Raw genomic sequence first — 15,835 nt, 5'->3', positions numbered from 1 at the left:
ATTCAATCGGATTGAAGAAAATTCAATTCGCTGTCAATCATTTATCATGTATAAATCATTTGAAACCAAAGTGAATGGTTTGCAGCAGGTTCGGATAGATTGTGTCGGTTTGTACTTCAACGTTGATTCAATATTGATTTTAAATCTAATATTCATCTATTTAAATTTATTTTTTTTTTAATAAATTTAATGTAAAAAAATATAAATTTTTAAAATAAAATTTAAACGAAGTATTGAAGTCTTAATGGCACTGTTCAAAATGAAAGTGAGTTTCTGAAATACTATATCGATTTGTTGTGGTTCTAATAATGTGGAGGGTACCAATAGTCCCACATCGATTGTGAGTGAAAGGGGATTCGTGCTTATAAAAAGAGAAAATTTTTTTTTACGTGAGGTATTTTTTAAAAGATAAAATCGTGAAGTTCATAGGTCAGAATGGATAATACTTCACGTGATGGGTCGAGCCCTTATTCACAACATGATTGAATTTGATTTTATTCGGATTAAAAGTGTAGGAACCGAATCCGACCGTAAATAATCTATTTTTTACGAACTTCAATTCGATTCCACGTGATTATATCTTTTAATCGATCAAAATCGATGTTTATTGGATTGGATTGGATGAATTTTTATATATTTTGGTTATTTACTCTAGCTGTTTCTTTGCTTGTTGGCTTTCCTTCAAAATATTTTTTATTATTGAAATGCCTGATATATCCTATATGTCGTTTTATCTCCAGTGAGGAGTGTAATCCATTAAACGCTCCATAACTGTCGTTGTCTACTTCCATCAAAAGAAACGGTCGTTCCTTTATCGCGCGAAAAAAAAAAAAAAAAAAAGGAACGGCCGTTCTCTACAATATTTATTTTAAAAGACCGTATAACACCCCGATTGTGATGCGCTCCCATGTCACGCGCACGGGTCCTCTCCACGGCCGGCCTCAACTCCATCATCGCCGTCCATCTCCGTCACGGCCAGCTGATCGATGCGGTCGGATTGTTCCGAGACAATCCTCACCATCTAGACACGAAATCATGGAATCTTATTCTCTCGGGGTATGCTCGAAGCGGATGCATCGAGTGCGCCCAGAAGTGGTTCGACGAAATGCCTCATAAAGACGTCGTGTCATGGAACACAATGATGGCCTGCTTCAAACGCGCCGGCGACTCACTCAATGCGTTCCGTCAATTTTTAGAGATTGTCCGGTCAGGATTAAGGCCTACTGGTTCGACACTGGCCACCGTTATCACTGCTTCAGTACCCGGATCTGCGATGCTCCCACAGCTTCATGCCATTGCAATCCGCATGGCATTTGCTTCCAATACGTTCGTTGGAACTGCTCTCATCGGCGGTTATGCCAGTTTGAAAGATCCGACTTCTTTCCGTCGGGTGTTCGATGAAATTCGTGTTAAGAATTTGGTATCCTGGACTGCTTTAATTATCGGATACATGGAGCTTGGGAGTGTTGTTGAGGCCCGGCAGGCCTTCAAGACGATGCCAGAGAGGAATGTTGTAGCATGGACTGCAATGATCAATGGCTACATCGATAATGACAGCCTTGATGATGCAAAGCGGTGCTTCGATCAGATGCCTGAGAAGAATGTGGTGGCATGGACGTCAATGATCAAAGGGTATGAGCGTGGTGGGCAGTTTGCTGAAGCTCTAAATTTGTTCATTGAGATGCATAGATGCTGCAGCATCAAGCCAAACCAATTCACATACTCCGCAACACTCAGTGTCTGTGCTCGGTGTTGTTCCTTTGTTGCAGGTCGATCGGTCCATGCACTGCTGTTGAAGTCTGGACTGCCACTTGATATGATCTTATCAAGCTCCCTTGTGGACATGTATGGCAGATGTGGGGACATCGATTCTGCGGTCCAAGTGTTCGAATCTATGAAAGTCCATAATCTTGTCTCCTGGAACTCCATGATCGGATGCTACGCAAGGCATGGTCTCTCCAAAAGAGCACTTGAAGGATTCAAGAGAATGAAAGAGGAAGGTGTTCAACCTGATCATGTGACATTCATTTGCATCTTGACAGCCTGCGTTCATGGCGGACTGGTTGAGGAAGGTGAAAGGTACTTCCAGTCAATGCACAGGGAGTTCGAGATCGAGCCAAGAATGGAGCATTATGGGTGCATGGTGGACTTGTTGGGTAGGGCTGGACAGCTTGATGAGGCAGAGAGGCTGATCAAAGGAATGCCACTTGAGCCAGACATGGTTATCTGGGGAGCACTGATCGGAGGATGCAGACTGCACTCCAGTTTGGAGTATGGGTTGTCTGCTGTTGAATCAATCCAGAGATTGGAGAAGGATCACCCAGCAATCTACTCAATGATGTTGAGGGTTTATGGTGATAGGGGGAATTGGAACAAAGTGGATGAGTTGAAAGAGATTATGGAAAAGGTAGGTGTTCGAAGAAAGCAGCAGGGAACCAGCTGGGTTGAGTCGCCTCTTATTGTGCAGAGGTGAAATTAGAAAGAAAGCTACAAACAACCATTAAATTCAATTGGTGGACTCAAAGGAGCAGAGGAAAAAATAAATCACCTAGGGTTTTTGGTGAGAGAGCGCACACTATGTAATCATAACCAAAGACTATCAAGGTTCTTTTTGGAAGTCCCTTCAGGTAATAGAGAGACCACCACCCAGCATGTTAATGGCATGATCTGTGCAAACAATGGAAGGTAATCAAAGAACAATCTAGCATCATTCAGTAATTGGGGGGAAAGAAGAAAAAGCAGAGAAGAAAAAGATAGAAAGGAGATACTACCATCATTCATTTACAGAACAAAATCCCTGTTAAAGAAACCGCATTCAGAGAAAAACTCCCAGTTATACACGTTAACGTCTCCAACTAACCATAATCTGCGTGATAGCTAGAACACACTACAAGGTAATGCTACAACACAATCACCTGCACTGCTAAAACCAATTGGAAGTCAGACTGAGGTGACCCATCAACATGGCCATAAAAAGAACACTCGACAATATACGAACAACTAAGCTTCTATGACAACAACAATGATCCAATCATACTAATTTGCACTTCTCCAAGAAACTTAAACAGAAACACCGGTCTGATGTTTACAATAGCAAACAGCATTCATGAACTCTGCTACTATAGCTGTTTATGAGTCAGACCAAAAACCCTGACCCTTCTATTGGGTGGCTTTATAGACCCCAGATGCGTACAAAAAAAAAATAAAGACAAGAAAACAAGGAAAAACAAAAAGAAAGCCTAGAATTATACCAGCGTGTTTCAACCAAATTTGAAGCCACCAGAAGGAACAGAGGGCTGGTTGGCTCCGAATTCAAACGCCACGCCCTCAGCAGAACCCTGCACGACCTGTCCTTCATCATCTTCCTCGACCCAGTACCTCTCCAAGATCTTTATGGTCTTCTCATAGATCTCATTGTTGTCATGGCCCTGCAGATTCTCGATCTTATCTAGCCCCTCGCATTCATCGATCATCTGTGCGTAAGGGTTTATTCCTCCAGTTCTACCCAAGTCTTTCTCAGCCTCACCCACCTTCAGAATGTTCTCAAGGCCCTCAAGGCACACAGTCACGATTCTTGGGTCAGGGCAGACCAGAAGATCACAAAGTGGCTTAATGCACCCTTGGTTCACCAAAAAACTGCAAAACGAAAAGAAGAAATGAAAAAAAAATGCTTTTATCAATTTACTGACAAGGGAATGAATCTCTGCCAGGTATACACTTTTCCTCAGAAGCCCAAAAGGAAGAAAAGGAGCTTTGACTTCCTGAGTGATTGTGCTCATGACATATGGATAGAACTATTAGTCAGTCATCTAACAACAATGATTTTACCTATAAGTTTGTTTCCGGTGTGTAAATATCTAAGACAGTATGAAAAAAAATATACATTGGTTCTTCCATGAACTTGACTTACATTTAGCTTCCATGAACTTGACTTACATTTAGGGCCATTGACTTGGGGATTTCTTTGACAATGAAATTCATGATTTTATTTTAAAATGAACCATTATTCTTTTTAATATCATCCCTCTGAAAATTAGTTTTGTCATGATACAAGCATATATAAGATATAAATTTCCATTAGTCATGTATGCACCATGAGAACTTTTTGTACATGATATAATATTTTTACAACATTATCAAAAAAATGAATAGAGTATTTTGAAATCCAGAAGAATCTGAATTTAAGTTCCATAATTGCAAGATATTCCTAATTGACAAGTGCACAATCAAGAACAATGCCTAACAACATTGAAGACAACTAAAAATATTCATCTGCTTTCATATCATATTAAGAGCTTTCAATATCACATTAAAAGTTACCTTAATTAGTGATATGCTATTTCAGTAGCAACAGATTTCATCTGTTTAACAATGTTCACAGGGATGAATATTCATTTACTTGAATTAAGGTTTTAAATCCCATTGTATGAGACTATCCTGATTTTCCCATGGAATAGAATGCACCATCCTTCCTATCCTATCCTGACGCTTGGGATAGCGGATGTCTCAAAACATGCCAATCGAGATATTGAGATGATGACGGGATGGTACCATCCCAACACTTGGGATGGTATCCCATCTTGGTGTCCAATGGGACATCTCACCAAAACTTGAGTCCTCGGCTTAAATTTTACATTAGAAGTTACTTTTTGAGAGGCTTCCCCTTATTTTTCATTACCTTAATGAATTAGGTGTGCCTTTCCCTCATGCAAGAGAGGAAGTTATCTTCCTTGGTGAAATATTATAATCACAGACAAGAAATTTTGTTTGCATAATCATGGTGAAAAATATCTCACCATAATTTATCACAACATATACACAATTGGCATCATAGAAATCTGTAACATATGCTATACTTGTGGCACTATGTACACCACAACTGCTGATGAGAGTTTGACTTCACATGTGCTCATTTTGATCATTCAAAATGATATTTTAAGGAAATACGGCACATTCTTTATCAAGACAAAAGGGACTGAAAAAATAACTTTAAAATAATTTAAAATCAAACCTAAATAATAATTTAAAATCCACTTAAGAATCTGGTCAACCTATAGATAATTTACCTTACAGAAATACACCAGGTACTAAGGATGGATATTTCATTGCTTAGTTTTCATGTCAACATCAACCAAACAGCTCGAAAAGGAATACCAAACTACTGATAATTGAACAAATGTATTCGATTCACTCTGAAAAGAATGACGGACAACACATTGCAGATCAGCAATTTATTAGCATGTACAACTGGTCGAGCTATTATGTCAGGTTCAGCTTAATTGCCAAAATAGGTAAAAGTAATAATAAGTTCACATGAAAAGCATAACATACTGGATTTGCTCATTGGAACCCCCTGATGTAGCATTTGACATAGCCCATGCTGCCTCCTTCTTAATGTCAAATTCTGCATGTTGCAGCAGCTGTGCTAGAGGATTAATGATGTTTGCATCAATAACAGCCTGTGGCATGGCATGGATCAAAAAAAGTAGTTAAAATCAGGGCTTCCTCCAACAAATAATATACCACTATGAGGTTTCTTTTTCTGAGGGAGAAAAAAAATAAAACAAAAGACAAGTGCTTGGTTGAAATGGTCTGATTCCAGCTGGCATATGCTTTACCTGGATCTGAGCTCTACTCCCAGCAGTGATGTTTGAAATGGTCCAGCATGCCTCTTTCTTGATGCTTTTTTTATGATTTTGAGTGAGAAGTTGAAAAAGACAAGGAAGCGCTTGGTTGTCAATGACAACCTAAGAACATGCACCACTAGTAAGTCTGAATCTTTGATGCACAAATTACAGCTAAAGAATCAGTTTAACACCCAGAAAATAAAAACTTTAGGGTGTACATGCAAAGCTTTGTGGTTGTGAACCCATTTTAACAATAAAGACAATGAGGAGATGTTCATTGTTCGTACACTCCAATATGCTGTCCAAGGACAGCATACTGGAGTACTGAACCTGACACAATAGATTAACTATCCTTTGTGCCGATATATAGTCACCTGAGGAGTTCAAAGTCCCAAAAGTGGAGACACTATATAAGATTCCACTTTGATGGTGAGTTATTGCAGCTGTTTGTTTATCAGGATATCAGACAAGTCCTCCAGTCATTAATCCTAATATCTTATTTCACTGTTCCAACTCACCCTTATCCTCTTTTCCACAACTATGCTGCCTATCAGTACTCTTTACAGGTACATGATAAATATCAGGACTCAGAGCACCCATACTCCCCCACTGACAGAAAAAGCACCAACTTACAGCACATAAACAGACAGTGACTTAAATATTTACATTGAGGAACACTCATTTAGAACACATGCGATCATGCAGAAAAATCCGATATTTTGAGTATCTCCTAAACATCAGGATAGCAAACAGATTCAAATCATTCACTCAGAGTCAGCTGGTTCAAATAGATAATATATCTCATGCATACATACATATGATATATGTATATGTATGTGTGTGTGTATTGTTTGTGTGTATGCATATACAGGTGGACTAGAAGCTGGTCGACCAGATTTTATGTTGGATCGAGTCAGTCATGACCATATGATGAAGGTCCAACACTGATGATCCAAGCCGTTAGATATGATCTATTACCTCCAGAATGCTTATACACAAAAAATCATATAATTTGGAGACCTTAGCCTATGCATCAAATGATTAAAAAATGCACTGTTTATGCACCACGTGGTTTAAAAAATATATTGTTTCATGTTATTTGAACTAGTCAAAAACACATGGTTCAAATAACATGAAACAATGTATATTTTTTTTTTTACTACAATGCATAGACTAAGAGTTTCAAAATCACATAATCTTAGGTGTACGCAATTTAGAGATAGTAGATCACATCAGCTCAGTCATCAATGTCGGACTAACATCCTCTATTCAAGAATGATAAGTCCAACTTCAAATCTAGTTGACCGGATTCTAATCCCCCCACTCTCTCCGTTCATCTGTTTATTTCAAGGAAAGCAGAACCGGATTCGGATCCCATGCCGACCTACCAGCATTACGATTCAGTGCCCCCATATCGGATCATACTGGTCTTGAACTGACACAACAAAGAATTTGAGGAGAGGAAGTACTGGAGCGAGCAAGCGAGAGAAAGAGAGAAATGGGGGGGAGGGGGGGAGGGAAGGAAAGGAAGGCTAGCGGAGATGCCGGCGATGGCCATTAAGGGTTATGGAGGCCCTTGGATGACCGAACCATAGAGGAGGAGAAAGAGAGAGAGAAAGACGAGGGAGGGAAGGAGAGAAATGGAAGGTGAGGGAGGCTGTAGGGAGGTATCCTTCCCTCTCTCTCCCTTTATGGTTCGGTCATCCGAGGGCCTCTGCAACCTCCACTAGCCACTGATGGCTTTTTCCTCTCCTTCCCTCCTCTCTCTCTCTCCCTCTTTTTTCTTCTCCCTCCCTTTGTTTTCACCGGTATTCCAAATTGAATGCCCAAACCACACCAGTAGGTTCAGGACAGTTTGACGAACCTTGGTCTATTTATTTCTCTCTCTCTCTATATATATATATGTAAGCCCAAAAACCGTGGCAATGTGCTACAGCATGAACTCTAGCTATACCAATTCTGTAGGAGAGTAAAAATTGCCATCTAGTTCGCATCCCAATAATATACAAACCTGAGTTTGAGCATCATCTCCAGTGACAATATTTCCCACAGTCCTAAGAGCAGGTATAAGAACTGTAGGTGCTGGATGACTAAAGGAGAAGCACTCATTGTCAGTAATGGTAAAAACAATACACAAAGGAACAAACAAAACAAAGAAGTGAATGGTTAGCTCTTACAGCAGAAGCTGAACAAGCCTTGGACAGACACCAGTCTCTATCACAGATTGAATTTTGTCATTAGTTCCATCAGAAAGATATGATAGTGCCCAACAAGCATCTGTTAGGACTTCTTCATCTGTTGAGTGAATAAGGTGTCGAAGAACAGGGAGTGCGACCTTTGTCTGATATGACCAATAAGAAAGGCCATTTAGCAAAATTGCACTTGAAAGAAAACGTTAAGATATTTTCTCAAGGATATTGATGACACTTAAAAAGGTCCCACACCTGATCAAATGGTGCTGGTGGTTTCCCACGGCAAAAGTTGGACAGTGTCCATGTAGCATTCCTCAGCATCGATATTTTTGAATTTTCGTTTAATTGAGCCAGTAACGGCAGGAGAGCACCATGACCAAGAACAAAGTCCCTACAACTTGGTGAGTCGCCAGCAACGTTACCCAGGGCCCATACAGCCTGTTTAAAGGTTGAAAAATAATAATATATTACCAGATGTTCTAGAAGAAAATGAGGGTTTTGAATTATAGTTAGTCTATAGATGATCATACGGTGAAGAAACATAACTAACAAAGCAATTAACCTGCTCTCGAACATCATCATTAGGAGAGCTCAAAAGTTGCACAAACTTTGGAACAGCACCATGATCAATGACAACACGGGTATGCTCTGAAGTCCCAGAAGCCACATTAGTCAATGCCCATGCTGCCTCAAACTGCAAAAATTTAGATACATCAGAAATTACAAGTACAACTACCAAGAGAAATACAGCTTATCATTGGTATAAACTAGTAAAGACAATACCATACCTGTAGTTGTGGCATATCATATCTTGAGAGAAATTCCACAAACCTGGGAACAACCCCTGTCTTGATGACCTCTTCAATAGGTGGACTCCTTTCTAGAAACATATTTATTACTTATCAACAACAGAACCTGTCCACGGCCCAATAGATAACAAGCATATTCTCTTCAGTGTATGTACACATACCAATGGAAAGAAGTTTCCTGAACTGGGAAGTTGCTTCCAACTGCATAGCAGGAACATCAGACCATACTCCTTGCACCATTCCAGGAAGGCTTTCCAACTGCAGAGTACATAAAGCAATAATATCAAAAGAAATTTTAACAGATACAGATAAGAATGGTCAAATATTTGACACAGTCAGGTGCTACTTGATCACCTCTTCAATAATTGCCCGAACCAATTTTCCTCCTTACCCAACCAACATATTTCAAAGTTCAAGTTCTTTTCAATTTGATTACACTTGGAACAACAAAATAAAATAGGTTTGTAAACCTATCTTATCGGTATAAAAAATTTCAACCAAAAAGATAAGCCAAAGAATTATGATGAAGTTGCTTTTTGAATTGTAGATGCCCCTATATTATTCCAGAATCAAAATATTCAAATTATAAACAGATCAGAGACAAACTGGAACAGGAATAATTTACACACCGTTATTACTGAATGATAAATCATGGAATTCATTCTCACCATCCTTACTACACTACAATTTCAAGGTTAATAGTCTCCATGATAGCACTTCTTCCTTCCAAAAACATGACATAATCAGCCATGACACATATAAGCCACCAGTATTGCTGTGTAACTCACCAAGTATAGCCCAGGAAGAAAAAGTCAACTGTAAATCTTTATAATGGGGAGGCACAGCACAGATAATTATCTTATTAAAAAGGCTTCTAAAAATATGTCATAATCAGGCATGATACATAGAATCCACAGGGAAAGGTGGGTAAATCACCTGGTACAGCAAACAATGTCAATTGTAGAACTTTACAACTGAAAGGCACATCATAGACATTTATATTATTAAAAATTAAAAAAAAAAAAACAAAGAAATAAGCATGGCTGTCGTCTCCAAAAACTGCACCAGCAGTTCAACTATTGAAATTTTAACACCGCCAAAAATCTGCAACTTTATTTGCATGTGAATTTGTCGCAAGACTCAATAAACCACAAAGTTGGCAAGGTTATATGTAATCCAGGCAACAACATTTGAGATTTGACCATAATTCAAGGGAATTAAAATAAAAGTGGAGAAAAATAGTTCTGCCATAAAAATCAAAAAAGTGCCACAAATCTAAGAAACATGCCTAGTATTAAGTAGGTTGTCAACCAAGGATGGCCAAACCGTGCCAAGCAGTAGGTTCAGGGATATCGAACTGGACCAATCAGGGATCGGCATGGTTCGGTTATTTAAGTGAGACCTGAGTGGGTTCACTTAAACTCCCCCTGGCTTCGCCCACTCGCAATTCGATTTCACTCTCCCTCCCCCACCACCACCCAAAAAAAAAAAAAAGATGTTCGAGGGTCCAATAACTTCCTCCATCCCTCCCCCACCCCCCTCTCTCTCACTCTTGCTCAGGTTAGGGTTTCCTCGACCTTCCCCCTTCCTCCCTCCATCACTCCTTCCCTCCCTTCCCCCCTCTTTCTCTCTCTCATTCACTCACTCGAGTTGGGGTTAGGGTTTTCCTTGGCCCTCCCCCCTCTCTCTCTCCCTCTCCCTCTCCCTTTCTCTCCTTTCTCCCTCTCCGGCTCTCCTTGTTTTAGTACACCCTATAATGGCATAATACAGATATCCATGCCATGCTGAACTGGTCACTAGCTAATACACCCTCCAATACCGGTTTGCGAACCTTGTTGCCACCTATCATATCATATCTATTCTACTTCATAAAAATAAATCCCCATGCATCTTCATGACTCAAACTCCAATCTAGGGAGCCTATCTTCATGTTAATATGTAAGTAACATAATCAAGTTGGAACTTATTATACAAGGGATTGTGTAATTCATAGTATAGATTTACATTTTATGATCATAACTGGTCCAAAGGTTCATCCACATAGTTTAGCAAGACTTTGATTCAGATCATGAGATCTGGATCATGGATCATAAGATTTTAACAACAATGTTGAACACTTTGCTTGGGTTCAGTTTTGGCCAAAGCAAATATTTTATAGTTTTAGCAATTTTTGCAGTTTTGGGGTCTTGTTTTTGTTTCAATAGTTTTGATTAGACTAAAAACTATAAACATCAATCCTTGTTACAACTTTGAGAAGTCAGATCAATGAATTCAGAAAATGTCAAACAAAAGGAAATTGAGAAGTATCAACTAAAATTATGAAAAACAAATGAATAAATACAGAACAATACAACATTTATAAAAATACTATATGGTTCGAAATAGTTAGATATATTATTTCAGTATTGGCATTGAAATAATGAAAACTTTATAAAAAAAATTCAAAGTTATCCTTAGAGTGTGTTATATCATTTGCAATCTAACATAAAAAAATCCATTAAACTTGAGCTCTAGGATAGCCAGACCTACCTTTCTTCTCCTCTACATATTTTTTAAAGTCTAAATTTAAGTTTAATCAAGTAAAAGTGTTTCTCAACAATTAATGAAATGACAGAAATGCAGGGAATTAAACTAACCAATCTAGATATCCATTAAATTTGGCCCCTCAGCTGAAATTCTAAAACTGGATCATGTTCAGGTTGGACTGAAGGTTCCTTTTTCATGTGAAACCTTAAACAATGCTCTATTCAATAGTAATATATAATCATGGTTTCATCTCATCAATCAACATACCCATCTGCAAACAGCATATACCATCAGTCCTATCCAATGTCTATAATAAGTTCATCTAGACAACGGCCTAAGATAACTCTCAGGTCCCAATGTAGTTGGAGAATATTTTCTACTCTTTACATAACAAAATATAATCACCAACAGTTTAAGACAAGGTAACTTGGTGATAAAGAAAATATATTTCAACAATTAACAGAAGGGTCAAAACAATCAGTCTAAAGAAGGTTCAGTATAGTCTCAAAAAAAATTAATAAAAGAGAATATATGATGCTTATACAACATTTAAATATATAGTTAACTTGATTATGAGTTAATATTTTAACCAACAGTCCCTTGTAAGGCATGGATTTGTCATGGTGTGAATGAACTTAGGCTGAAAAGATGAATTTCCTAGGATATAATGCACTCACAATAGGCTCTTATTGATGGAAAAACAAACAGTCAATTCAACACATAAAATTCATAAACAAATTTTTATCAAATTAAGAATGATGCATCCAATGTTGGGCAAGCTATTGATAGACACACGCGAGAAAGTGTCAAAAGTTGCATATTGAGCTTAGGTCACAAGAAGACACATTGGACCATATTATAACCATGTTAGCTGAAATGCTGAATTGATGAAGTTTTCTTTTATCATACTAACAATCCTTTTCTTTCCTATCTAATATGAGAGAGTTGGAGGGAGAAAAAGTATCAAATACTTGATCTTTATGTCAACAAACCAATCTGCACACTGAACGGGATCGATTTTCAGCAAATAGCTAAACCAATCTCCAAGCAGGTATTCAGAATTTCTTGGACAAAAAATCGCTAATTCTAGTACCATGGAACCATATAATTAATCTCAGCATTAATAATACAGAATCTCTAACTTTGATATCCATAGACCAAAGATGTTAATTTGACCACAGAGATATGAAATTGACATACAGGACATACGTGGTTTTGCTGAAAAGAAACAGGCTTTGGCAGGGCAAACTGAGAGAGATCCAGTATAACACAGCATCAACCCTCGTGATCTCATTATAAAGATGATGCAATCTCATCACAGTCATGTCAAACATGCCTAATAATTTACCAAGCTCCAGAGCATAAACAACAAATACTGCTTATATTAGATACGAATTCCTTCCGTAAACGATACAAGACACTGCTCATATCACATTCATGATACTAGTTTCATGCAGAGCAGGCCGATACCAGATCTATCCAGTGGTATTTACCGAGTACCAACCAAACCCAACCCAGGATGAAATCAGGGGAACACACAATACGAACCAGTGCACATAAAAAAGCAAAACTAAATTCAGATAAGAGGCATTGATTGTAAGATGAATCAAATCGATACTCCTATTTCAGAGCAAACAAAGCCAATCACGAATCGAGCAGGAAATGCAAGGGGCAAAAAAAATTACAAAAAAAAAAAAAAGGGAAAGACTGGGTCATGAATGGACAGACCTTCTTCTCGATCCCGGCAGGGTGATCGATCTGGGCAGTGGCGACGGCTGCAGACTGGAGGAGGGCCTCGCGGCGCTTCTTTAGGAGGTTGTCCTCCCGCTTGCTCTTCCGGATCTCGACGAGGTTGTCCTCCCGCCTCCGCCGCGCCTCCTCGGCGTCGACCCCCGTCTTGTAAGCCTTCTTCCGGACCTCCGTCCGCGTCGTCGGCCGGAGAGACATCTCTCCTCCCCTCCTCCTCCTCCCCCTCACCGATTAAAACCTAATGAGAGATCGATATTGCGATCGAAATCGAGATAGAGAGGGAGAAAGCCAGAGAGAAGTAGGGTTTCCTAAGCTTCAATTTGGAGGTTCCGCGGTCGAGATTTTTGAGAGAGACAGAGAAAAGAAGTGGCGGAAAAAGGGCGAGAGCACAGAGTACTGAGTAGCACGCAGCAGGAACTTAAGAATGGGGCGGACGGGGGGACGAATCTAATAAATTTCAATACAAATTCAATTTATGAAATGGCATAAATATATTTTTTTTCAGTTCACCATTTTAGTTTTGATTTGATGGCAATTGGGGTATGCCCTCCTTGAACTAGTTTTATTTCTTCTTAATATGCTTGTTATTCTTAGGGCGTTATCTATCGTCCATCTTCTTTGCCTATTGATGACCCAAGCGCTTGGGCTCCTGCAGAGTGCAAATCTAGCAGACGCGGAGCGTTTCAAGAAAATGCAGTGACAGAGAATCCATGGACTCGATGAAGTGATAATAAATCGTGAAAATTATCTTTCTTGAGGATGGAAAGTAGAAATTGTCAATCACCTCACTATGATATTTATTTTATTATTTATAAAAATAAAAATAAAAAATTTATTTTTATTATATATATTTATATAATTAATTATTTTAAATATATAAATATAATAATAATAATGAAGTGGTCATAGTGGTAATAGAGATGGCAGACGGACGGTGATGATGAGGATGATAGTGATAATTTGATCGTAATTATAATAATAATAAAATGTATTAGCTACATGATGCGATAGCGATGATAATAATGACATAGTAAATATTATATTGATGATAATGATGTGATGAAGATTATGAGATAAGTTATAAATGTGATTATAACGATAATTATGATAATAGTAACGGAGGGAATGACAGTAATGGAAATAAAAATAATGGTAATGGTGAAAATCATGAAGATACTAAAAAAAATATAAAATGACGGTGGGAACAATGATATGGTAGATCTAACAATAACAGTGGTGGTCAAGGTAATACTCGTAATAATTATTATGATATAAATAGATATATATTTTGTATAAAAATAATAAAATAATTTTTTTATTTTATATTTTAAAAATAAAAATATCAATTTTTTTGTTTGATTATTGTGATTTTATTTAAAAAAAATAAAACACAAAAGTGATGCTGAACATACTTTAAATTTATTGTTTCAACGTAAAAATTGGCGATTGATGGTGCAGTTGCGAGGTCTCAAAGGTACCATCCCTGCTATCACATCGACTCAGTGGAATAAACAAAGGATGGATGGATGATTAACGATAATACTCCGTGGAGTGCTTTATCTAATTAATTTTAAAAAAAAATTATTTATAAAAATAATTTAATTTTTAATTTATTTATCAAAATAATGTAAATAGTATAAAATGTTATTCAAAATTATATTTTATGATGGCCACATCACCATCCAATTCCACCCATTTTCTATGTGGATGGAAAAAAAAATTAAAATCGGCAAAGTAAATAATATTTTTTAAAACGCCATTTGAAATTACGTTTTTCATAACGCCATTTGATTTGATGATTTTAATTTTTTTTCAAAATAAATAAATAAATAAATATAAAATTTTAAATTTTTTAAAAAATAAAAATTATAATTTTGATTAAAATAAAAATCATCATTTCAAATTAGTATTTCCATTTCAAATTATCTTTTTTAAAAATATCTAAAAAAAATAGTGTAAAAAAATAAAAAATACCATAAAAAATTGAAAAAAAATAAAAATTATAATTCTAAATTTTAAAAAAATAAAAATTTTAATTTTAATTCAAATAAAAATCATCATTTCAAATTACAATCCCCTTTTCAAATTAATTTTTTTAAAAAAATACCATAAAAGAAGAAAAAAATGAGAAAAAAATAAAAATTATAATTTTAAATTTTAAAAAATAAAAATTTTAATTTTATTTTAAATAAAAAATATCATTTTAAATTATTTTTCCTATTTAAAATTATTTTTTTTAAAATATCCCAAAAGAAATCTTAAAAAATTAAAAAATTAAAAAATACCATAAAAAAGGAAAATGAGAAAAAAACAAAAATTATAATTTTAAATTTATAAAAATAAAAATTTTAATTTTAATTCAAATAAAAAATATCATTTCAAATTATTAAATTAATTTAAAATTAATTTTTTAAAAAATATTCCAAACAAAGGAAAAAAATACCTAAAAAATGCCAAAAAGGATAAAAATGGGAGAAAATTAAAATTAAAATTTTAAATTATAAAAAAAATTAAAATTTTAATTTGAATTCCAAAAAAAATTAAAAAAATAAAAAATGCCATAAAAAGTGAATAAAAGGGAAAAAAATGGGAAAAAAATAAAATTATAATTATAAATTTTTAAAAAAAAATAACTTTAATTCAAATAAAAAATATTATTTTAAATTACTATCCCCATTTTAAATTAATTTTTTTATTAAAAAATCACATAAAATTAACTAAAAAATTAAAAAAATTAAAAATATCATAAAAAATAAATAAATAAAAAATAAAAAATTGAAATAAAAACACCAAAGGGGATGGCGTTTTTGAAAACGCCATCCCTTTTGGCATTTTTATAGCTTAAGACCCCAAAAAATAAAAGAAAACCTCCCTCTTCAAATTATAAATGTCATAAAAAATGAGAAAAAATAAAAATTATAAATTTAAATTT

General features: G+C 36.0%; 2 protein-coding genes across 2 annotated transcripts; one reads left to right on the top strand and one right to left on the bottom strand.

The window, feature by feature from the left end:
* The first annotated feature begins 834 nt into the window (after positions 1–834).
* LOC105052779 (pentatricopeptide repeat-containing protein At2g13600-like) lies at positions 835–2,923 on the top strand. The gene has a single exon (XM_010933714.2). The coding sequence runs from the start codon at positions 908–910 to the stop codon at positions 2,471–2,473; it is 1,566 nt and encodes a 521-aa protein (XP_010932016.1). The 5' UTR covers positions 835–907; the 3' UTR covers positions 2,474–2,923.
* A 100-nt stretch (positions 2,924–3,023) lies between these two features.
* On the bottom strand, positions 3,024–13,486 carry LOC105052614 (importin subunit alpha). Its single transcript, XM_010933474.4, has 10 exons — positions 12,883–13,486; positions 8,790–8,886; positions 8,608–8,699; positions 8,382–8,513; positions 8,072–8,257; positions 7,805–7,968; positions 7,639–7,717; positions 5,619–5,747; positions 5,332–5,459; positions 3,024–3,636 (listed from the first exon to the last, which is right to left on the bottom strand). The coding sequence occupies exons 1-10, from the start codon at positions 13,099–13,101 to the stop codon at positions 3,261–3,263; spliced, it is 1,602 nt and encodes a 533-aa protein (XP_010931776.1). The 5' UTR covers positions 13,102–13,486; the 3' UTR covers positions 3,024–3,260.
* Positions 13,487–15,835: the final 2,349 nt, after the last annotated feature.

Source organism: Elaeis guineensis, chromosome 10, assembly GCF_000442705.2.
Source record: "Elaeis guineensis isolate ETL-2024a chromosome 10, EG11, whole genome shotgun sequence".
Classification (NCBI taxonomy): domain Eukaryota; kingdom Viridiplantae; phylum Streptophyta; class Magnoliopsida; order Arecales; family Arecaceae; genus Elaeis; species Elaeis guineensis.
Note: the sequence above shows the minus strand (reverse complement) of the source record. Positions and strands in the feature narration are given on the sequence as shown.

Coding starts and splice junctions, on each gene's coding strand:
- LOC105052779 (XM_010933714.2), top strand. CDS start 908: ATGTCACGCGCACGGGTCCTCTCCACGGCCGGCCTCAACTCCATCATC.
- LOC105052614 (XM_010933474.4), bottom strand. CDS start 13,101: ATGTCTCTCCGGCCGACGACGCGGACGGAGGTCCGGAAGAAGGCTTAC. Junction 8,700..8,789: donor CAGGAAACTTCTTTCCATTG/GTATGTGTACAT, acceptor ATATGTTTCTAG/AAAGGAGTCCACCTATTGAA. Junction 3,637..5,331: donor GGTTCCAATGAGCAAATCCA/GTATGTTATGCT, acceptor TTCGTTTTGCAG/TTTTTTGGTGAACCAAGGGT.